Raw genomic sequence first — 25,746 nt, forward strand, 5'->3', positions numbered from 1 at the left:
AATCTTTTAGTTTTTTAGTGTACTATATATCTCCTTTATAAAATGAGAAGTGATTTCTAGAAATTTTCAGTCAACCGAATGTTTAAAATGATTTGTTGCACCACTTTCCCTTTTCAGCACCAAGACAAGTTTAGATGAAACAGAATCTCGTTCTGAAATGCTGTGTATGCTTGCAGTCCCTACCTCCATGACTATTCATGATCTCCTACAGTTCACTGCTCCTTGTGTTTCCGAGATTCAGCGCATGAGGATTATTAGAGACCAGACACCAAATCAGTATATGGTACTTATAAAATTTAGAACACAGGTATGTATTTCTTTTGTATGGGAAACCTGGAAATTTAAGTACTACTGTAATTTACTTTAAAAGATTTACATTTAGCATAATGTACAGATATTACTAGTATTTTTATGACACTGCTGTGGTTTCTAAGCTAGATTTGCAAGGTACATTTTCTGTTGTTTCATGTTAGGGGGAAATAATTCTGTGGAGTTTAAATGCTTTTGCTTTTATCCAGAATTACTTGTTATATTGTGTATTGTTTCATGTTAGGTTTAAATAATTTCCTTAGTGAAAATGCAGGTACTGTACTATTGTGTTTATTGAGGTCTTATTTAAACCAGAATTGCAAGGTAGATTTTGTATTTTTTTTTTTATAAAATTCAAATTATTTTGTTGAGCCAAAATACTTGTACTCTTATTCAGGTCTTTAACCAGAATTGAAAGCTAGGTTCAGAATTGCTTTGTAATAGGTTTAAAAGATTATAAGGAGCCCAAAATAAATGCGATCTTATTCAGGTCTTTAAACCAGAATTATTAGTTAAATTTTCTATTACTTCACATTAGGTTTAAAGGATTCTGTGGTATCAAAATACTTTCATTTGCATTCATGTCTGTAAAGTAGAATTGCAGGCTACAATTTGTATTGTTTCATATTTGGTTTAAATGATTCTTTGGAGTCAAAGTATTTTTGCTTTTATTTATATCTAAATTTTTGTGATGTTTGTGGCTTCTCAATTTTCATTGTGATGTTTGTGCATTTTTCAGTGAAGAACTCTACTAGACGCTCTTTGAATATGAAAAATCTTAAAAATGAATAAATGTTTGACAGATTTTGCCATGTAATTGTGATTAATTTTTATGAAATTACATTTCTTTAAATTTTCCAGGGTTTTAATTTGTTTAATGAATTAAAAATTTTATTTTGTCTTGGCAAGAAGTAGTAGACCCCTTTGATTGGTTTGATAGTGTGGCATATTATGGATCTCACAGTGCCAAAGTTAATTTACTTTGGCACTGTGAAATTTTGAGAATTGCAAAACTATTTCTCACAATTGTGGTATATGGTCATATTTCCCTCTGTAACCTTTTGTGAAATTTTCAACACTTCTCATGTGTCCCAATATACTAAAAAAGGAACTGGCTAATCTTAAATTTGGATTTTATTGGCAGACATCAGCAATCTCTATCATGTCTATTAGTGTATTTGCCGGCATAAAAGACACACCCTCGCATAAGACGCACCCCTATTTTGCAAGGATATTTTGTGGAAAAAAACAAATTTAGTATGTTTCATCATACATTTATTGAAAGATATTTTCAAATGATTTTGTGGGGAAAAATGTATGCTTCTCTGTATGAAATACAATAATGTGAGAGTATACTGAAGTAAAGTATGAATTTTGTTTGAAACTTACCATCCACTCATTGCAAATGGCTGACAGGCTAACTGCTGATGCATCGTAAGCAATTTTTTTGTAAGTTTGTGATAACAGACAGAAAATTTGGCTTGTTTTCAATAATTTATTATTAGTAACACAATTTACATTAATAATCAGGCTTGTTTTTCAATGTTTTATTACTAGCAACAATTTTTGTGCCTACCCATTACGCTTGCTGTAGGATAGACATAGCCTAGCTCATGGCGCTCGGTCTCCATCTGTAATACGGCCGCATTGAACGCAGGGTGATTTTTTTTATACAGTTAACAATAAAAGAATTTCTAATATGCTGGTAAATACTGTAAATCTTTTCTTTAGGCCCCTCCTTTCCTTGTGATGGCATACAAGTTTTTTTTTTATTGAGGAAAAGAACATTTTTAATGTACAAAATTGCATCTAAATGTAAAAAATGGCTTTAACAGTTAGGAAACAAATTCAAATACTACTAGTATGCAATATAGAGAGATCTATTAATCCTCACAGCCTGGGTATTGTATATATACGATCACATATAGCTTCAGGGCACTGTCCGGGTATCTCACATATACAATCAAAATTTGGCGCCATACAGTTTGGATGAATTTTGCGGGAAAATGTTCCTAGTTCCATATATCACTATTGGCAACTCTTCAGATCACCCTATAAAGAGTTTGAGTGAGTTGAGAGGACTTCAATCTTGCTTGATCTGGTAAGGGGGACTGTTGTCGCAATTCCCATCTTACGTTGCGTCTTAAATGTTTTAAAATAAATATGCTAGGAATTTATTCCCGGTTTTATTTCTTATCTTTTATGATATTTTTTGAGCTGTAATTTCAATTTAACAAAAAATAAAGACATATTAGTGAGGATGATTATAACTTTGTGAAATTGGTGTATTTTTTACAACTGTCATAGGAAAAAAGAGGCCAGGAAGGGATGAGAAATATTCACTTACAATTTCCCATGGAAGGTACATACATACATATTTTTAGATTTTTTTATTTTTTGTATACCATTTGAATATACATATCTCCCTCTTTCCATTAATGAGTTTTTTTTTTTTTTTTTGTTTTCTTTTAAATTGGCCATCCTTAAATTTAGCCAGGTCATGGGTGTACTATGCATTAGCGTATATTAGCCCGGACAGTGAGGGTTAAGTACTGTGAATTATTTATAAACTAATATTCTGCTTATTAGTACTTGAACTGTTTTGAAATCTGAAACACACTCAGATTCATAGTTAAAAATTATCTGATCATCATTTAGTACTGAATCATAGCTTTTAAAAATTATGTAAGCATTATCACAGAGAAACAGTCATATCAATTAATTCAACAGTCCTCAAGCTTACTGATACACTACAAAGAGACATTGCCATGAAAATCTAGGGGCCAGAACATAGTTGTTTTGTATTTGTTCAAAAATAATTACATAGTATACTATTTTCTTTATTGCTTAGGCTGATGCTGACATGTTCTACAATACTTTTAATGGTCAACGATACAACTCCATTGAGCTAGACATTTGTCGTTTAGTGTACGTTGCCAGAGTTGAAACAACAAAGGAATCAGAAGATGGTGGACTTCCCATTCCAGGTAATATTTTTTCTAAAACATTGTATAGAAAATTTTACCATCTTCTTATTTTACCAACTTGTTTGTTTTGTGGAAGTAGTACAATGGTATCTTAAAAAAATATTTTCATTCTGATTATCTTGTTACATATAGTATTAGACATGTTGAAATTTGACCCCATGGTGGTTTTTATTTTTTCAAAATGATGTACTATATCACCTAACAAATCTTGCTTTCATCTCACTTGATTTTGAAATAATATGTGTTTACTGAATTACTGAAGTTGATATTTCAATAAATCTACTGGAGAAAAGCATAGAGATACTCATGAATTTCTGCATCACTTCCTAAAAGACTCAGCTTTGCTTACTTGATATAGAAGTCAGGAAAATTAAGTAAATGGTAAAATGTTACATGTTCCTTTCACATAGCTTGGTTATGAGGCCAGAAACGTAATCCTGTCATCAGTGCTTGGAAATATGGTATAGAACTGAGGAAACTGGTTTGAGTGGCACAAAGTCACAATGTAGTTTAAAAAGTCGGTAATTATGATTAATATTGCCTTTTATTTTTTCAGGTTTTATACTATGAAAGCTGGCATACCAGTGTGAAAATATTTTTGTATTTGAGTGGCACGTAGTCACAATGTAGTCTAAAAAGCCAGCAGAGTTATGATCAATATTGCCTTTTATTTTTTCAGATTTTTATACTATGAAAGCTTGCACACCAATGTGAAAATATTTTTGTATTTCTTGACAGGCCACAGTATAGATTCTATTGTAATTTTTTTTGTACTGTGTCAATCTGGAGCATGAGAACTTCATGAAAAATTTTGAAGCATCTCGGTACATATCCTCCAATGCCACTGGTTGATTTGTTGTTATAAGTGGTAGTACAGGGCTGGCATTTAAATTTGAACTACAGTGGTACCTCGAGATACGAAATTAATCCGTTCCGAGGCGGGCTTCGTATAATGAGTTTTTCGTATCTTGGAACACATTTTACATGTAAAATGGCTAATCCGTTCCAAGCCCTCCAAAAACACCCCATTAAATTTCATAATAAAGCTAAATTGACTATAAACAATGAAATACTACAACAATTTGGACCATTCAATACCTAAATTAAGAATAAAAATCGAAAACCTGTAATAAAGTGTATATAGTGTACAAGAAATAATATTACTGTAACGTAAAAGTGGAAGCTTACCTTTCGAGTGAGGCTATCTCCGATAGTGGCGCAGAGGATGAGGAGGACAAATGGCAGATAATGTACGTACGTATGTACACCTAACTTTACAAAAACACACAAAAAATTTAAGGAAACCATAAAACTAAAATTTACGAAACACCTTAACAAAACTGTAACACTTAACTTACAAAAATCTAGAATTACGTATAAAAAGTTTTTTATTTTTTTTTATTTTTAGCTTTTTTTACTTTTACGTAGGCTTTTATACAGAATTTCAACTTCATCACCGCTTTCAACGTTCTGTTTTTCATCACTTGTTCTTCCTTTTTGCTCTCAACTTTCTATTTTTTATCACTTGGTTCTTCCTTTTTGCTTACTCCTGCTAATGCTGAAGGCCTCTTTAAAAATAACGATCCAAAAAAGATTGCTTCTGCCTACTTTTCACAATGTTCCTGAAACAACAACTCAAGCAAACGTCATCGAACTGCGCAAGCATACGACCTGTGTGAGCCTATTCGGGGTGTCTTTTTCGATAAACAATTGCACTTTATGAAAAGCGCCTAGAATATCCTTAATTTCTGCCGTTGTCTGTTATAGGCTCCTCCTCGCCGCTGCTAGAGAACTCCTCTTGAACGACGTTAAGTTGCATGGCTCCAACTCCTTCAGGTCATCCGTCGTAAGCTCCTCTTGTGCTCCTCGAGAAGGTCGTTGATGTCGTCCTCGTCGACGACCAGCCCCATGGACTTGCCGAGTGCAACGATCTCGTCAAGATCGGGTTCCAAAACAGTTTCGGGATCATCAACTGTTTCTGACTCTGCATACCAGCTTCGCCCACGTCGAATCCCTCGAAGTCTCTGGCGGATATGGCATCAGGCCAGAGTTTCCTCCACGAGGAATTCAAGGTTCGCCTCGAAACCTCCTGCCAAGCTAGGTCAATAAGTCGGATGCAAATGACGATGTCGAAATGCTCCTTCCAAAAATGTTGACGCAAGGTGAGGTTTGTGGTATCGGTGAATGTCGAAACATCTCTTGAAAACAAGATGTTTCGTGTACAGCTTCTTAAATGTTCGCTATCACTTGCTGGTCCATGCGGCTGTAGGAGAGGGGTGGTGTTGGGCGGAAGAAAAAGAATCTTAACGAAGGAATACTCCGCTAGGATATCTTCCTCGAGGCCAGGAGGGTGGGGAGGGGCATTGTCCAACACCAGCAGACATTTCAGGGGGAGGCGCTTCTCTTGCAAAAACTCTTCACAGTCGGGCCGAAACACAGATTTACCCCACTCCGTGAACAAAAGCCTCGTTACCCAGGCTTTTTGCATTAGCCCTCCACATCACTGGAAGCTTCTCCTTCAACACTTTGTGGGCCTTGAAGGCTCAAGGAGTCTCGGAGTGATACACCAGTAGGGCTTCACCTTGCAATCCCCACTGGCGTTCAGAACAAAGTGCGAGCGTAAGTCTGTCTTTCATAGGCTTATGCCCTGGTAGCTTCTCTTCCTCCATGATGTATGTCCGACGCGGCATTTTTTTTCCAAAAAAGGCCAGTCTCATCACGTTGAAGACTTGCTGAGAACTGTAGCCTTCCTTGGTCATCATCTCGTCGAACGTCTTTTTAAAAGCCTTTGGCCGCTTTCGTGTCCGAGCTGGCAGCCTCCCCATGACGCACCACCGAATGGATGCCAGTCCGTTTACGAAATTTCTCGAACCAGCCATGCGAAGCCTTGAACTCTGGGGTTGGCGTTGAAGTCCTTCCCCTCCCTCGTCTTCCGCCTGCGCAATCAAATCGCCGAAAATAGCACTGGCCTCGTGAGCGATTGCTGTCTCCGTTACTGTATCGCCAGCGATTTCTTTGTCTTTTATCCTCAGATTGAAGGAGCAGCCGTTCCATCTCGTCGTGCACATGGCTCCTCTTGCTGGACAAAAATAGTGATGCCCTTCGACGGTGTAGTTGCTTTGATGGCATCCTTCTGTTTAAGGATGGTGCCTATTGTCGACGGATTACGGCCGTATTCCTTTGCGATCACACTCAATCGCATACCAGCTTCGTACTTCTTTATGATCTCCATCTTTGTCTCCAAGAGAGCATGCGCTTCTTTCCGCGTGAATTTCAACTTTCTTGGGACCCATGACTACGTTAATTTACGAAAGTTACACAATATACAGTCTTCGCACAACACGATAATGTACTGCAACGAAATCACTAACGAATTTAACGTTACTAAACGAAATCGTTGGAGCGAACGAATGCCGATTGCGTACGGTAAAGTTTCGGGTGCGGAGTGGCCGAGCTAAGGGACGCTAGTGCGTACGTATAGAAGATGCATGATGGGAGGGATGCTGTCCAATCAGAGAGAAGGATCTCATGGCTTGGGTAGCATCAGGAACCAATGGGAGTGCAGGAGGATGGTGGCGAGTCTACTAGCACTAAGATGGCGCGTGCGGCGCGAGTTTCAAAAATTGTTATCGGGCGAATCTCGGACTTTCAGAAACCTTTTGTATCGTTGAAAACTTTTCGTATGTAGAGCAGTAAAATTTTTTCGCATTGGCTTTCGTAACTTGGATTTTTCGTAAGTTGAGCCTTTCGTATCTCGAGTACTACTGTACTATATGGTAATATTTTGTTAATTTCGAGGGTGAAGAATGAGGGACTAATAAAAGGCCCCTAAATAATTCAGAGGGCTCCTGAATAATAAGTTGTTTCCCTATTTTTATGGGCTAACAAATACTGTCATCACGAAGTTAATGACACATGGCTTCATGCTATAGTATTATACTTTAGTCTGATGTTTTTTAACATTTCTCGTTTATTGTCGCCATCGCTGTTAATATTAAATTATCAACCTTGTTCTTTTTATCATTGTCATTTTGTGCAATTCTGTCAGCTTGCTTCAGGTTTTGGTTGTTTCTCAAGAAAGTACCTAACATTTTATCTGGAGTACCGTCTTTCAGTTTTTTTTTTTTTGACAACAGGTATTTTTTATCATAATATTACTCCAGTTTTGATGTGGCATATTTATGCCTGATTCAGTTCCATTTTGATTTAAAAGTCACATTTAGCCAGTTGATGCAGTTGCATCCGAATTAATGTTAAGTATTATAGTTATTTATGTGACGGGCTACACATATGCTTCACATTAGTAAGGAGCCATAAGAATTCTGTATGTTACTGTACTGTAATGTAATGTATTTTCTGCAACCATTGAATTTAAAATTTCCTCCTTCGCCATCTACTTCTTTTACTTTTTCATGCATTGAAATATGTTATTACCCATGCATTATGATTTGAAATATGGGTGAAGTGAGTATAGTTCACCTCAGTTATTGTCATGTCTTCTTGTGCCAGTCTATCAGGCACTCCTTCAGATTAAGTAGAACAGGACCAGAGGGGTTCCTGACATATTTGATATGATTATCTTATGCTGACACTTTCAAAAGAAAATTGCAGCACCTGAAATAACTCAGCAGTAACTTATAGACAGCTATTTCAGCTAATTAAGAGAGGAAGATATTGAGTGTCCCCTCCCAATCAAAGAAAGGCAATTATTTATTTATATATGTACTAAACAGGAAAGATGAAAATGAGATTCAATACCATAAACTTGAATGTGGTATAGTTAGGAAAGGGATATAGTAGTTTTTTTTTTCCATTTCATTTGTCTGTCATTAGTTCAGTTTTATGTTGGGGTCCAAATCAGAGCAACGACAAGCCATAGAGGATGTTTTGTCAGTGAGCACATAGATGATAATGAAAGTCCATGACAAATGGAGTTATGTCAACTTCATATGTGCATAAATAAATTTGGTCAGTTTCTAATAATGTTTAGGGCCATCCCATTATATGCCGACTTTTGTATTATCAGTTTTCTATTTTGGCATTATTTAGTTATGTACTTTCTAATAGCTTCAAACTACTTTTAGCCATTCCTACAGTGCACCTCATGTAGCAATACTAAAGTTTGTTTGCAGCATCCTTCCGGCCTTAGCTGCACTTGCTTTTAGCTTCTATTTTGTTCATGCCACTTACCTGACAGATATATATATAGCTGTATTTTCTGAAGTCCGACAGAATTTCAAAACTCGCGGCACACGCAGTGGGTGGCCAGGTGGTAGTACCCATTCCCGCCGCTGGGAGGCGGATATCAGGAACCATTCCCATTTTCTATTCATATTTTTTCTGTCGCCGGTCGTAACTACTGTTTACTGACCTCCGCCTAGGATTTTTGGATTTTTGACTCGCATTTAAGTATCTGATTGACTTTTTTGTATTGAATTTTGGATTGTTGGATTGGCATACGCGATAGTGGACCGGTTTTTGGACTTTGGATTGGCTTTTCTGTAAACGTGATGTCTGGATCAAGTGCAGTGAGTTTTCCGAGTGTGTGTGAGGAGTGATTGTAAGGTGAGGCTACCGAAATCATCGGTAGACCCCCACACAGTATGTATGAGTTGTAGGGGGCATGTTTGTTTGGTGGATGATCGGTGCAATGAATGTGATGGATTGACCGATGATGGATGGAAGGTGTATGATTCCTATCGGCGTAAATTGGAACGCGATAGGATCAGGAGGTCTTCCTCCAGGAGTGGTTCTACCAAAGGTAAGGGTACTAATATTTCTCCTGCTATAACACCTGTAGATTTTGCATCTCCTAAACCTGTGTTGTTGCCTTCGGGCCCTGAATCTGTGTCTGGAGAAGGTAATGCCCCTTTTCTAATTTTGGAGTCTCTGCGTACTCTGGAGACCAAAGTGAAAGCCTTGGAAACTGGCTCTGTGCAAGTGTTTGTGGAGGGGGCGTCAGATCGGCCCCATAATGCCTCTAGCCCTAGACCGCTATCGGACTCCCAGAATCAGGGAGGGGATATGTCGAAAGCCGCAAGAGGGTTACGGGGGCTCCCCACCGATCTGGCGTCCCTTCGGCAGGCCTTGTTGCAAAGTCCCAGGCTGTCAAGGAGCGCGCACAGGCGCGTATCCTTAAGGACTGCTTTTCGTCCTCCGAAGCGTCCTCCCCGCGCAAGGGGTGGAGCGCTCGGAGAGACTCTCGTCCGCTGAAAAGGACGTTTTGTGTTTGAGGACGCTTCACATCCTGTATCGCCAGTTTCTTTGCGCTCTTCTCCGGTATGCTTATGACGCTTTTTCCGCCTCAGAAGAGAGGTAGGATCTCATTTGGCGAGGACGCTGAGTTGCGCTACAGTCGCGCTCTTGAGAAGCAGGTAGCTGTACCTGTGAGAAGGAAGGAGGCGTCCCCTCGCCCCTCGTCTTCTCGCAGGATCAGCCCTGCTCCCTCTGTTCGTTCTTCTCCAACGAAGAACATTCTTTTGTCCCTTCAGGACCAGTTGTCAGCGCTTATGGCTCAGAGGACTCGCCCAGCAGCAGTCGAGCCTAAGCGGAGGAAGGACCTTAGGCTGCCCGTCAAGAGGACGAAGCAGTCTCTCCCTCTCCTCGTTCGTCTCTTTCGCCGATTGCGTCTCCTTCGCCGATTCGCTGATCTCGTTCGAAACCCGCTAAGAAGAGACGGGTCGTCAGGACGCTTTCGTTCCCTCTCAACGTCATGGGCAGGCTGCTTGCCGTGATTCTCGAGAGGACGCTCAGGACGCTTTTGAGTACGCTCAGGACGCTTTTGAGGACGCTCGGCAGGACGCTTTTCAGGACGCTTCGGAGGATGCCGAGCAAGAAGACGACGGTGCACCAGGACGCGTCCGGAAGGACGCTCGTCGTGACGTTGTCCTTTTCCTTTTAAAGAGAGAAACAGCCATCAAGGTCTACCTTTTTCGTTGAAGAAGCGTAAATGGAACGCTTTTTTCTTTTGGAATAAGGCGGCCCCTCGGTCGTCGTTAAGGACGCTCATCGCCGTCAGGACGCTCTGCCTCCTTCGAGCTGTAAGGTTCGCTGCAATGGAAGACAGCCTAGATAAGGCTTCTGCTATTAAGCAACGGGGGTCTTTGATTAAGTCAAGACCCGATAGACGTACGCCCTCTCCGGAGGGCGGTCTCCTCTTCTGATTAGGGAAGAAGGAGAATTGAGTAGTCCTGCTGACTCTGTTGAAGAGGAACCTTCTGCTGCCTCTTCAATCTCAGACTACAAAGTTCTTGTGTGGCTGTTGCGCTCGTCCTTCGGGGACAAGTTCCAGCCTGCAGCTCCCAAGTCTCCTCCTTTGCAGTTTTCATCTTCGAAGACATGTAAGACCCCGGAGTTTGTCGAAATGAAGACTTTGCTCTCCACTAAGCGGGCCTTCAAGAAACTCCAAGACTGGATGGAACGAAGGAAGGATCAGGGCAAGTCAACTTTCGCCCTTCCCTCCCTCTAGACTCAGCGGTAAAGGAGGTATTTGGTATGAAACCAAAGGAGACGTGGGTGTGAGAATCCCTTCTTCAGCACAAGGGGATTTCTCCAGCTTGGTGGACTCTCAGAGGAGGTCCCTATTCCACTGCTAAAGTGACCTGGACCCCTACGGAGACGGACCATCATTTGAAGGGGCTGCTACGGACTCTTGAAGTCTTCAACTTCTTGGACTGGTGCTTGGGAGTTCTAGATCTGCAATCTAGAAGCCCAGAGTCTCTCAGTTTGGGGGAGCTGTCCAGCGTTCTATCGTTGCAGGACAAGGCCGTCAGGGATGGTTCAGAGGAGCTTGTCTCTCAATTTGGGACTGCCTTCCTGAAAAGAAGAAGAGCTTTGCTGTGTAAACTTCCATAGCTATATCTTTTTGCTTACTCCAGCTCATAAAGCGGGAGCTGCATCTTTTCTTTCCTCCTTCTTACGAGCCATCTCTTCCCCCAAGACTTTTGGTTAACGGATCCTGGCAAGCAGTAGTTTGCAAAGAAAAAGCAACGCAGGACCTCTTAGCCCAGTCCTCGAGACGTCCGGCAGTTCCTTCCACTTCTTCGTCTTTTGTGCGACCGCCGAAGAAGGTTAAACCCTTTCGTGGGGCTCCTCCCTCGAGAGCAGCTCCTCGAGGGAGAGGGCTTGCAAGAGGAAGAGCTTCCTTCAAACCCAAGCCATCCAAGTGAAACGCATGTCCTTCAGACACCAGTCGGAGTCAGACTGAAGTCCTTAGCGGGAGCATAGAGAGAGAGATATACGGACCCTTGGTCCCTCAAGATCGTAGGAGCAGGGTACAAGATCCCCGCTTTTTAAGATCCTCCTCCATCTTTCCACGGACTCCCAGAGACCTTTCTCCATCTTATCAGGGAGAAAAGAGACGGGTGTTGTTCGATCTTTTACAACAGATGATCGAGAAAAGAGGGTGGAACAAGTCGCGGTACCTGGGGTCTCCAGGTTTTTACAACAGGATTTTCCTAGTACCAAAGCAGTCGTTGGGTTGGCGTCCAGTCCTAGATGTAAGCAGGCTCAATCTTTCGTGGAAAAGACCAAATTCACGATGGAGACGCCTCAGTCTGTTCTGGGAGCCTTGAGACCGGGCGACTGGATGGTGTCCTTAGACCTGCAGGACGCGTACTTTCACATCCCGATCCACCCTCTTTCAAGAAAGTACCTAAGATTCGTCTTAGGCAACAAAGTGTGGCAGTTCAGAGCCCTTTGTTTCGGCCTGACCACGGCTCCAATGGTGTTCACCGTAGTCATGAAAAATGTGGCGAGGTGGCTACACTCTTCAGGGATAAGAGTTTCCCTTACCTCGATGACTGGCTTATCAGACCGTCGTCGAGAGAAAAGTGTCTGAAGGACTTGCAGTTCACGTTAGCCCTAGCGAAGTCCCTGGGACTTCTTGTCAACCTCGAAAAGTCGCATCTGACCCCGACACAGTCCATCGTGTATCTGGGGATTCAGATGGATTCAGTGGCTTTTCGAGCGTTTCCGTCCCAAGAACGTCAGCGGCTAGGATTAGAGAAGATCTTAGCCTTCTTGGGGAAAGAAACTTGCTCGGCGAGGAATGGATGAGTCTGCTGGGCACCATTTCCTAGCTGAAAGGTTTGTTTCCTTGGGAAGACTGCACCTCAGGCCTCTCCAGTTTTTCCTTGCGGACGAATGGAAGGCCAAGGACGTCTCAACGCGATCTTGAGAATCTCAGAGTCAATAAAGAGCCAAGATCAGAGTCAACAAAGAGCCATCTAAGATGGTGGTTTGATCTGCAGAAGCTACAAGAGGGCTTGTCCCTAAGTCTTCTGAGCCCGACCTAGTGTTGTTCTCAGACGCTTCCATCGGCGGAGCTGGGGAGGCAACACTAGGGAGGGGAGGGAAGGAAGTGTTCAGGCTCCTGGAGAGGGGAACAGCAGCCTGGCACATCAATGTAAAAGAACTAGCAGCGATCTTTCTGTCTCTGCAGTTCTTCGAAGGGAGTTTGACGAACAAAATCGTTCAAGTCAACTCGGACAATACCACAGCCCTCGCGTATTTGAAGAATCAGGGAGGAACACACTCCAGGATTTTGTTTCACCTAGCGAAGGAGATTCTGCTGTGGGCAAAAAGGAGAAAGGTTACGATCCTGACGAGGTTCATTGCAGGAGTGCAAAACGTCAGGGCGGACCTTCTCAGTCGTCAGGAACAAATCCTACCGACGGAATGGACCTTACACAAAGACGTGTGTCGAGACCTTTGGAAGTTGTGTTGACGTCCTCTGGTCGACTTATTCGCGACGTCGAGGACCAAGAGGCTTCCTCTGTATTGCTCCCCGGTCCTAGATCCAGAAGCAATCGCTGTGGACGCGTTGCTATGGAGTTGGACGGGCCTAGACCTGTATGCCTTCCCGCCATTCAAGATCATGGGGGAAGTCATGAGGAAGTTTGCGGCTTCAGAAGGGACGAGGTTGACCCTGATCGCCCCGATGTGGCCAGCGAGAGAATGGTTCACAGAGGTCATGTCTTTCCTTGTAGACTTTCCAAGGACGTTGCCCTGGAGGAAAGATCTACTCAAACAGCCTCACTTCGAAAGGTATCACCAAAACCTCTCCGCTCTGGGTCTGACTGCATTCAGACTATCGAAAAGTTGGCCAGAGCGAGAGGTTTTTCGAAAGCAGCTGCGAGAGCAATCGCAAATGCAAGACGTGCATCTACAAGAGCTGTATACCAATCGAAGTGGGCTTCCTTCAGGGCATGGTGTAAAAAGGAGGGAGTTTCCTCTTCCACGACCTCTGTGAACCAGATAGCCGATTTTCTGCTCTTTCTTAGGAATGTGCAGAATTACAGTCCCTACCATTAAGGGATATAAGAGCATGTTGTCAGCGGTTTTTAGGCACAGAGGCCTGGACCTTTCGGACAACAAGGATATTCATGATCTCTTGAAATCTTTTGAGACTTCGAAGATTCCTCAAGCGAGACCGCCTTCATGGAACCTTGACGTAGTTCTTAGGTTCTTAATGTCAAGTCCTTTTGAACCTCTTCAAGCAGCGTCTCTTCGGAACTTGACAAGGAAGGCTCTTTTCCTAACTTCTCTGGCGACGGCGAAGAGAGTTAGTGAAATCCAAGCTTTTAGTCATCTAGTGGGATTCAAAGGAGACAACGCTGTCTGCTCTTTGAGCCAACTTTCTTGGCAAAGAATGAAAATCCTTCAAAACCCTTGGCCGAAAAGCTTCGAGATCAAGGGTATGTCAAGTCTGGTGGGCCAAGAACCAGAGAGAGCCCTGTGCCCTGTCAGAGCTCTCAAGTTCTATGTGCATAGAACAAAAGAGGTAAGTCCCTCAGGTAATCTCTGGTGCTCTGTGAAGAGACCAGAATTACCTTTATCTAAGAATGCTGTTGCTTTCTTTTTGAGGGACGTCATTAAAGAGGCTCATTCATCTTGCCAGAAGACTGATTTGAGCCTCTTACGAGTGAAAGCTCACGAAGTTAGAGCTGTCGCTACCTCTCTTGCCTTCCAAAAGAACATGTCAATCAAGGACATTCTTGATGGCACCTTTTGGAGGAGCAACTCTGTCTTCGCCTCACATTACCTGAGGGATGTGAGAACGATTTATGACGACTGTAATTCTCTTGGGCCATACGTTTCTGCAGACACAGTCTTGGGGGCTGGAGGTAGCTCTTTCCCATCCTTAGTTAGGTTTAGGTTAGATTTTAATTGTTGTGTTTTTTGGTTTGTGTGAGTCTTTTGTGAAGATCTCCCATCTATTAGTTTAGTGTTCAGGGGGTCTTTGGATAGTTGGTCAGGTGGTGGTCAGTTGCTTCGTTGCCCTCATATGTATGGCTCGATGGTCTTGTCACGTTGAGGTCACGTCCCCGTTGACAGAGCATCCAGAGCGCACCAGCACTACAGGTCTCCACCTGGCTGGCAACTCTGATTAAGCAGAAGCAGGCTTAAGTGACAGTAATCACGGAGTCGACTTTGCTAACGTGAGGAACCAAGGTGTACATCACCTACTTAAATTAAGTTTTCCTACAAATCCTATTCTGTCTCTTCCCTTTCAGAAAAATCCGAAGGTGGGATTCAGCTATATATATATCTGTCAGGTAAGTGGCATGAACAAAATGTTATTGTTATAATACAATTAAGTTTGTTCATACTTACCTGGCAGATATATATAATTAGAGTGCCCACCCTCCTCCCCTCAGGAGACAGTGGCATTAATAAAATATGAATAGAAAATGGGAATGGTTCCTGAAATCCGCCTCCCAGCGGGAGGAATGGGTACTACCACCTGGCCGCCCACTGCGTGTGCCGCGAGTTTTGAAATTCTGTCGGACTTCAGAAAATACAGCTATATATATATCTGCCAGGTAAGTATGAACAAACTTAATTGTATTATAACAATAACATTTTTCCTCCATTCCTCCTTCCTTTCTTCAAGCTTGTTGTCCAATTTCCTCCTCACTGTCTCAAGCACTGAATGGCTGAAAGTGCCTATGTTTTGTCTTTATAGACAAATTTTCATAAATCAAGATAAATTAAGCTAGAAATTTTAATATAACAGTATCATTAGAACAAAGAATGCATATGAATGCCATTTAGAAACTGGAAACTCACAAAATTATGAGAAATTAATGTTTCCATTTTTCACACAAGGGAAAAGGTCAGGTTATTGCACTTACCCTAATTGTGTCAAAATTTTTTTGCAAGTTCTTATCATTGATTAAGATGAATGGAACTGTACTATGAACACAAGAATGGGGTAAATTGCGTTGAAAACTTACTAACACCATTTTGTCCTCCAGATGTAGAATTATGGATTAGAAGTAGATCAGCATTTATGTCAGTTTTTGGAACTGCTGTATTTGCTTTTATTTTTAGGATTCTCAAGATATGAATAAGCTTAGTATTTGCTTTTATTTTTAGGATTCTCAAGATATGAATAAGCTTAGGAGCATCTGTGTTTGGAAATACTTATCTGCTTCTGCTTTAATATTTTTTTCATATTTGCAGGACATACAGAGCTTCCCACATGCCCAGTATGCTTGGAACGTATGGATGAATCAGTAGATGGCATTTTGACCATACTGTGTAACCATTCATTTCATGGTGAATGTTTGGCCAAGTGGGGAGACACAAGGTAAGGGGCCTTTTTTCTTTTCTATCTTTTCCCCTACGTAAACACCTTAGGTATGTAGTATGAAAAATATAAATTGATTAAAAATTTCTCATTTTCTAAAGTTTTAGAAGTACCATATATATACTTACTTATCATGTGATTTTGAAGACCTAATTTTGAAGCTGATTTTAAAGGGTTCGCACATCATACATGAGATATAAAATTAGTGTATTACAAACGTAACAAATATGCATCTTTTCCATGGATCTTTTAAAAAGTTATGCTTTACTTCATTATATCCAATAATATTGTAAGTAAGGCAATCCCTGGTTATTGGTGGACTCTGTTCATGGTGATCCAGTTTTATGGCGTTTGTCTACCGCCATAAAATCAGCAGTTTATGGTGCCATAATGTGAAGAGTTCTGGTTATCAGCGCCGATAATAGTTATAGTGCCATTAACCCTTAAACGCCTATTGGACGTATTTTATGTCAACAAAACTTGTCTATCAGGTGCTTAACCCTTTAACGCCGATTGGACGGGTTAAACGTCGATATAAATTGTCTGTTGGGTGCCGATTGGATGTATGGTACGTCGATATAAAAATTTTTTTTTTTTAAATTCGCGGAAAAATAGTTATAGGCCTACTAGGCGAAAACTTTTGAATCACGCGCCTTGGGGGATGCTGGGAGCTCACGGATCAAGGCGTTGTTTTGTTTAAAATCGTTACCCAGGCGCGCAAGCGCGAATTTCTTTCTTCTCGCACTAAAAAGTATCAGCGACACATCTCGGGAATTATTTCGTCACATTGACATAATTTTTTGCCCACCTTTTATATTAGCCGTTACTTGGAGTATTATAATATGAAAAATGTGCGCAATTTCATGTAGAATACAAACTAAAAACAACTCATGGTTGTAGCTTTTATCAGTTTTGAAATATTTTTCATATAAATAAACGATAAGTGCCAAAACAAATTTCAGCCTTCGTCAACTTTGACTCTACCAAAATAGTCAAAAAATGCAATTGTAAGCTAAAACTCTTTCACATTCTAGTAATATTTTCAATCATTTTACCTTCATTTTGCAAAAACAAACTTTGGAAGTCTCTAGCCAAAACCAATATTTCAGATTTCTCTGGTGAACTTTATGAAAAAAAACATTTTTTTTCCTTATGTCCTTTGCTTGCGATAACTCTTCCGAAAAAATCATAAATTTTTTTGTCCGATTGTCCTAATGTTTGCACCATTTTAAATTAGCCGTTACATAAAGTTTTATATATGGAAATGTGTGCAATTTCATGTAGAATACAACTAAAAACAACCCATGGTTGTAGCTTTTATCAGTTTTGAAATATTTTCATATAAATAACGATAAGTGCCAAAATATCAACCTTTGGTCAACTTTGACTCGACCGAAATGGTAAAAAAACGCAATTGTAAGCTAAAACTCTTACATTCTAGTAATATTTAATCATTTATCTTTATTTTGCAGCAAATTGTAAGTCTCTAGCACAATATTTCGATTTATGGTGAATTTATGAAAAAAAAAATTCCTTATGTACGCGCGGTAACTCTTCCGAAAAAAATAATAAACTTTTTCGTCCGATTGTCGTAATGTTTGCACCATTTTAAATTAGCCGTTTACATAAAGTTTTATATATAAAAATGTGTGCAATTTCATGTAGAATACAACCTAAAACAACCCATGGTTGTAGCTTTTATCAGTTTTGAAATATTTTCATATAAATAACGATGTGCCAAAATTTCAACCTTTGGTCAATTTTAACTCAGCCAAAATGGTAGAAAAACACAATTGTAAGCTAAAAATATTACATTCTAGTAATGTTCAATCATTTACCTTTATTTTGCAACAAATTGGAAGTTTCTAGCACAATATTTTGATTTATGGTGAATTTATGAAATCAACTTTTTCCTTACTTTCGTGCGGTAACTCTTCCGAAAAAATCATAAATTTTTTCGTCCGACTGTCGTAACGTTTGCACCATTTTAAATTAGCCGTTACATAAAGTTTTATATATGAAAATGTGCACAATTTCATGAAGAATACAACAAAAAACAACCTATGGTTGTAGCATTGTAGCTTTAATCAGTTTTAAAATATTTTCATATAAATAACGTTAAATAGAAAAAATTCATCCTTCGGTCAACTTTAACTCGACCGAAATGGTCGAAAACTGCAATTGTAAGCTACAACACTTACAGTCTAGTAGTATTCAATCAATTACCTTCATTTTGCAACAAATGGGAAGTCTCTAGCACAATATTTCGATTTATGGTGAATTTTTGGAAACTGCTTTTTTGTACGTCCATGCGTTACGAATTCATGCATCATTTTGTGATAATATTTTCTCTGTGTTGTCTTGATTGTTTTACAATGTGTTATATACCAAAATGATCGCAATTTAGTGCACAATACAACGAAAAAAATTAACTCTTTAGCTTTAACCGTTTTGCTCACAGAGCGATTTGTATACAATTATGTATGAAATTTTTTTATGATAATGATATTTTTTTTCATTTCTGATGGTTGCATACTAAACTTCAGGCAATTACAAAAAAGGAGCCAAAAATGAACTCTTAATCTTGAAAACTAAGAGTGCTGTGATCTAAAAAAAAAAAATTTTTTCCGCTTCGGCGCTCACTTGCGAACGCCGCCAGCATACGGGAGACACTTTTGGAAATACTGGCTTGGCGTTTAAGGCTTAACCGGTTGTCTGCGCCATAAGTGCATACGCAAATCGCTGAGTTTCGGTTAATGGTGGTTTTTGCTTATCACCCCACCGAGAACGGAACCCCCTCCTCTGATATTCTTTGTATTTTCATATTATTTTAGGTACACAATCCTTTATCCTAAATCCTTGGGGCCAGATATTTTGGTTTTTGGAATTTTTTGGTTTCGGAACTGTGGGGGTCAGGAGCATAATCAAACATCACTGCAGCAAAAAAACAAATTTTTTTCCATATTCATGTTTTTCATTAGTTTATTATTATTTATATTTTAATATTCATACTGTTAAATGAATGTGTGACAATTAAGAGCTTATCTTCACAAACACATTCTATTTTCAACAAAAAAATTCCATAAAATGCGAAATTATATATAATAATAAAAATAATTGTAATTTAACTTAACAATAATTAAGGACTTTAAAATATATTTTATCATATCGATCTTGGAGAGAGTTGTTCTTTATTGTTAGTATGTTGTCATCCATTTACAGTCTTCCATTTGAAGATAGTCCGGGAACAGGGTTCACAAGTGTCATGAAGCATTACTACAACAGACTGTGGGATTTTTCTTACCACTATATTAAAGTTAAAATTGTTATTAATTCTTGTTTTCATGAAGAAATAATTATAGAAAGAAAATTATTTTATTGAGTAATTATTATCATCAGCAGTCAAATAGTCATGATCATGGCAGCGTTCAAACTTAGTGCTGTCACAACATATGTCTATAAATAGAACAGTAGTAGGGGGCTGTAATTGGCTTACAGTCTCTGTGGCAACCAGCTAGCCAATCAGATTTTAGCTGTATTATGTTGAGTTAAAACATTTGTTCACGTGAAGCTGACGATGTTTTAATTGTGTGTGTATGTTATTTTACTGATTTCATGAAGAAAAGAATGAATTTCTTCTTATTACCTCGAGTATAAAATTGTTGGTTCAGAGATTCTTCAGCAACAAACTGATTTTTCTATGAACACAGTGTGCATATGTGTGAATACCTATCGGTTAAAGAGACTCAAATGAGAGAGAGAGAGAAAGAGAGAGAGTTTATTTATCTCTTTTAATCTCTCGAGGAATATTAAATCCATTTCTCTCTACCTGCTGGTCACACCCTTTATACTCCATGCGACTGACAACAAAAAAATGTTTTTTTTTTTGTCATCCAAAGACGTATTACCTGTACTACAAATTTGTAAAACCTTACGAACACACACACAAACTGTGTACATATTTGTTATTACAAATTGGTTAAAGAGACTCAAATTAGCAGTAACTTATCCTCATCACCATCATATCTTATTGCGGTATCTATGGTGGATCCAATGACGAGTGTTGATGTTAGCTAGTTTAAGGTCTTCATCCGTGTGGTGGGTGTTTAGGGGCTACTCGCAAAGAATATGGGTGATGGTTTGTGGGCCTTCTCCACATGGACAGTCTGCTCTTCGAATGATTCCACGCTTGACAAGGTTGTCACCCAGTGCATATTTTAAGGAAATTTCACTGCATGATGCTAGGTGATCTGGGGTGAGTGCTCTCTGAGCAGGGTCCAAAACTTTTAGTTGGATTTGAAAGCAATAGAACACATTTCTATTATCAAAATTACAACTGTAGATACTCAAAATTTCATGTCCAAACACTTCCACAAAAAAAACGATAGCTAATGGTAGCCCTTGCCCTCCCTCACAAAAATGGAATTATTACAGTTGTTGTATACAGGTTGATTGATAGGGGAAGTTAACAGTAAGTAATGTTTTAATAAAGAAATTTATTTAAATTTTTAACCTTGTGGTATAATCTTTAAAAAAGTAAATGTAAAAGCAGGAAAATCAATTAATTAAATCCATAAACATGTACCTTTAAATTAGGGTCCAACCAGTATCAAATTAATACAATATTTAAGAAAAAAAACTCATAATACAATGGGACTTTCCTTTTCCTCACAAAAATTGTAAAACTATACAACATAGAAAATACTGATTTGTACATCAAAAGAATAAAGTATATCCAGTACATGACAAGTTAACTTTTACTTTCCATGTACTTTCTTTAATTGGTAACTTCTAATTTCTTAACCACGCTGAAGCGGTAGTATTTAAAAAATTGTCTCCCGTATGCCGGCGGCGTTCACGAGTGAGTGCTGAAGCGGAAAAAATGTATTTTTCAAAAAATCCCAGCACACTTAGTTTTCAAGATTAAGAGTTCATTTTTGGCTCCTTTTTTGTCATTGCCTGAAGTTTAGTATGCAACCATCAGAAATGGAAAAAATATCTATCATATATAAATATTGGGATATATGACAGCGCAAAAAAAATTTCATATATAATTGTATACAAATCGCGCTGTGAGCAAAATGGTTAAAGCTAACGAGTTGATTTTTTTTGTTGTATTGTACACCAAATTGCGATCACTTTGGTATATAACACATTGTAAAACGATCAAGGCAACACAGAGAAAATATTATCACAAAATGATGCATGAATTCGTAACAAGCGGACATAAAAAAAGATGTTTTCAAAAATTCACCATAAATCAAAATATTTTGCTAGAGACTTCCCGTTTGTTGCAAAATGAAGGTAATTGATTGAATATTACTAGACTGTAAGTGTTGTGGCTAACAATTGCAGTTTTCGACCATTTCGGTCGAGTTAAAGTTGACCAAAGGACGAATATTTTCTATTTATCATTATTTATATGTAAATATTTCATAACTAATAAAAGCTACAACCATGGGTTGTTTTTAGTTGTATTCTACATGAAATTGCGCACATTTTCATATATAAAGCTTTATGTAATGGCTAATCTAAAATGGTGCAAACATTACGACAATTGGACAAAAAAATTTATGATTTTTTCGGAAGAGTTACCGCACGAAAGTAAGGAAAATCATAAATTCACCATAAATCGACATATTGTGTTAGAGAATTCCAATTTGTTGCAAAATAAAGGTAAATGATTGAACATTACTAGAATGTAATAGTTTTAGCTTACAATTGCGTTTTTTGACCATTTCGGTCGAGTCAAAGTTGACCGAAGGTTGAAATTTTGGCGCTTATCGTTATTTATATGAAAATATTTCAAAACTGATAAAAGCTACAACCATGGGTTGTTTTTAGTTGTATTCTACATGAAATTGCACACATTTCAATTTATAAAACTTTATGTAACTGCTAATTTAAAATGGTGCAAACATTACGACAATCGAACGAAAAAATTTATGATTTTTTCGCATGAGTTACCGCGCGTACGTAAGGAAAAAGTTTTTTCATAAATTCACCATAAATCAAAATATTGTGCTAGAGACTTCCAATTTGTTGCAAAATGAAGGTAAATCATTGAATATTACTAGAATATAAGAGTTTTAGCTTACAATTGCGTTTTTCAATCATTTCGGTAGTCAAAGTTGACCGAAGGCTGAAAATTTGGCACTTATCATTATTTATATGAAAATATTTCAAAACTGATAAAAGCTACAACCATGAGCTGTTTTTTTGTTGTATTCTGCTTGAAATTGCACTCATTTTCATGTATGATACTCCATGTAACGGCTAATATAAAATGGTGCAAAAATTATGTCAAAGTGACGAAATAATTTCTGAGATGTGTCGCTGATGCTTTTCAGTGCAAGCAGAACGAAGTTCGTTTTTGCGCGCCTGGGTAACGATTGTAAACAAAACAACACCTTGATCCGTGAGCTCCCAGCATCCCACAAGGCGCGTGATTCAAAAGTTTTCGCCCAGTAGGCCTATAAGTATTTTTCCGCGAATTTTTTAAAAAACTTTTATATCAACGTATATACGTCCAATTGGCACCCAACAGACAATTTATATCGACGTTTAATACGTCCAATCGGCGTTGAAGGGTTAATAGTTCCTGTCAATTTTGGGGACTTTGTCTGGTTGCCCAGTGGTAAAAAATTCTTCTTACTAGGTGACAATTTTTTTTCACCGGCCGACCACTTGGTTGTCCAGTTATAATGTTAAAATATGTCCTCTTGTCACCAGTTTTGGCGACCTTAGCCTGGATTTGGTTTAGGGTGACCCATTCTTTCCTCAGTAGATCTTTGCCAAGGGGAAGACTCAGATGTCCGGTAGAGCTTCATTGGTGTTTTTATCTCTCCACTTTGATAGTCTATAAGTCTGGGTCGAGTCCACCAACAACCTTCTCAACATCTTGGCAATTCCCACCTGCTCTGTGCTACTCGATAGCTGAGTACTGTTCAGCAGTGTAGCCACGGTGTTCCCATGCTCACAGAATCGACCCCGAGCTGAACAAAGCGTGCTGCACCATCACCAGCACACTAAGAGCCACCCCACTATACCAGCTCTATATTGTCGCCAGATGTATGTCGCAAAGCAAGTGCAAAGAAAGCTGGGAAGATGTGCACCTTTTTTTATTATTATCTTGGGGTTTTTATTCAATCTTGGGATATTCCATGGTTAATTCTTGGGATTAAAAAAAAATCCATTAGCAGCATACATCCAAATGACTTGGTTATTTGCATGATGAACTAAGAATTGCCGCTCTCAAATTAGGAACTCGCATGATAAGTGAGATACATGATAACCTTTTTTTTCTAATGGGTGAAAATTTGGGGGTTGCATGATATGCAAGGTCCCATGTTTTACACAAGTACATACAGTATTTTCTTTTAGAAAATTGAATATGATTTGAGTTCCTTTGACCAATTTAATAAATAATAAACATATACATTCAATGTTTTACTATTATGCCCAAACCATGATGCATGTGTATGAGGCTTTTATACCTGATTTAGGTATAATGATGGTGATATTCTATCATATACAAATTAACAGGTTTTTGTCTCGAAAGTGATGTCTTTTTCAAGCATGTTTTAACCCCTTAAAGGACCTTATTATTTTAACATAATGTGTCAAAAAGATTCCAGTTATCTTATTCAATAATTGATAATATAAGTTGTTTAGATACTACATATACTTCTTCATTTCAGTGTAAAATCATAATTATTATATGTAAAATAGTAAAATAGTGATTTTTAGAAACTCAATGTGAGACCTTTTTAAGGTGATTAATGAGTTATCTTGTACAAATTATAGCTATTTTTGGTCTATCACGAGATATCTTGCATGCTTAGTTTTAGTAATTTTGAAAATAGGGTATTAACTTTAGTTTTATTTTGAAATTTAAATTTTGTCCACAGTTGTCCAGTTTGTCGGTATTGTCAGACACCGGAAGAAACTCCTGATCAACGTTGTTCTTTGTGTGGATCAGCCGATTCTTTATGGATATGTCTCATTTGTGGACATGTGGGCTGTGGAAGATATGTTGGTGGTCATGCACACAGGTAAGTCCAAAAAACGCCAGTCATACTTTCATTTTGAAATTAAAAGGGTCATATTTGTGGTGAAGGGGTTACATATAAGATGACTTTTTAAGTTAAACATGAATGCTAGGTAATGCTTTTCAAATTCAAATAGGGTACTTACTAGTCAAGTAATGTTGCAGTGTTGACTTCTTTTAAAATACAAAGGAATGTACAGGGAAGATTTTTATTAGGTGTGCAGAATATGTAGATGCCAGGTTTGTAGGATATTAGGAAACTAAAATTTGAAGATAAATATGAACTTATTGGGAAGAAAAAAAAAATTTATGTATTTATGATCATTCACTGTGCTGTGATGAATAAAGACTTATGTCTGATGCATTTTAGCACAAAAGCTTTATATTGTATGAACCAGGAGAAATACTTCGACCCATCATATATAGTTATATTTGAAAAAATATTGTCATGGAGATAGATGTCTAATTTAATTCTAGGAAAGGAATAGTTATCTGCTGCTTATAGTGTTGATTCCAGACTAAATGTGATGTTTGTTATTTGATTTTCTGTAATCACTTCACTGTCATTTATCCCTTTGGCACTGACATTTGGCATAATTGGTTTGTGGAAAATTTTATTGAAATTTATACAAGAGAAATGAATGGCTGCATCTTAACTGCTACTAGTAATTTTGTATAGCAGCCTAAATGTTTTTTTTTTTACCAATTAACCTTTGCTAATCATTTTAACTCTCGCAGCATATTAAACTGCACCTTACTTTCAGACATTTTATGGAAACCAATCACTTATTTTCACTGCAAGTTGGTAACAACAGAGTCTGGGATTATGTCAGAGACAATTATGTCCATCGCTTACTGCAAAGTGAGGGTGATGGGAAGGTATGAGATCATGTATTCAGAGATTTTTTTGTTTAATTTGTTTTGTTAGAGTCATATTAATTTTATTCACATTTTTAAACAATTAGATACCAAATAAATATAAACTAAATGGCTTATTGATTAAACTTTGTTTTAAAAAAGATACATACTTCTTTGTAAAAGGTCAGGAATTGCTTTATGGATCCCATGTTTCATATAAGTAACTTATCAAGTAATTACATAGTTATAGTTAAACTCACTTGGCAGCATTAATTTAAAAAATTGTGGTAGCACCTTGAATGTTTAGTGTAGGTGACAGGCCCTGCTTACTGCTGGGAATACTGGAAACGACTTAGCAGATATCTTCATTGTGTTTCAGCCGGCTCTCGGGTAGCATCGGGGGTTTGCTGGAGCTTTTGTTTACTGATTTTCAGTTATCGCCGATATCGGTGAAGTATTATCACTTAATGGAGTAACTTTCATGCTTTAATAGTTTTCAGGATAATTTTTTCTATTTTGTTGGTTATTATAATGCCTGATTCAAGTTCATTTATTGTAGCAAAAGTTGCAAACCAGATTAATCAAATCTTCATATGATTCTCATACAATTTTCAGTAATGTAGTGGACAGAAATTTAGTAGGGAGAAAACTTGTGCTAAATGTAATGATTAGCAAGAGTAGAAGGCACTTCATCTCATCTCACCTAGATAATTAGAGATGGATAGAAAGCGGCATCTAGAGCCGAGAAATGAGCTTACGTTAGCCTAGAATTCCACCCTAGCCTAGGTTAGAAGATAGCTCTGCTATTCCCTCTTCTCATCCTCCTGATTTTTCTTCTGGTACTAGCCCTCCTACTTTTAATCCACCTACTCTCACAACTGGCTCCCCTGTTTCCCTACTAGATGTTATTGACAGTTTAGAGTCTAAGGTTTGTCAAGAAAATCAAC

General features: G+C 38.5%; 1 protein-coding gene across 1 annotated transcript in view; it reads left to right on the forward strand.

Annotated features, from left to right (window-relative positions):
* Positions 1–25,746, forward strand: part of LOC135223761 (BRCA1-associated protein-like) — a 241,336-nt gene that overhangs the window by 92,238 nt on the left and 123,352 nt on the right. Inside the window, 5 exon segments of the mRNA XM_064262524.1 lie at positions 118–307; positions 3,161–3,296; positions 15,765–15,891; positions 23,802–23,945; positions 24,706–24,820. Of these exon segments, the coding sequence (XP_064118594.1) occupies positions 118–307; positions 3,161–3,296; positions 15,765–15,891; positions 23,802–23,945; positions 24,706–24,820 (712 nt within the window).

Source organism: Macrobrachium nipponense, chromosome 10 (genome assembly GCF_015104395.2).
Source record: "Macrobrachium nipponense isolate FS-2020 chromosome 10, ASM1510439v2, whole genome shotgun sequence".
Taxonomy (NCBI): domain Eukaryota; kingdom Metazoa; phylum Arthropoda; class Malacostraca; order Decapoda; family Palaemonidae; genus Macrobrachium; species Macrobrachium nipponense.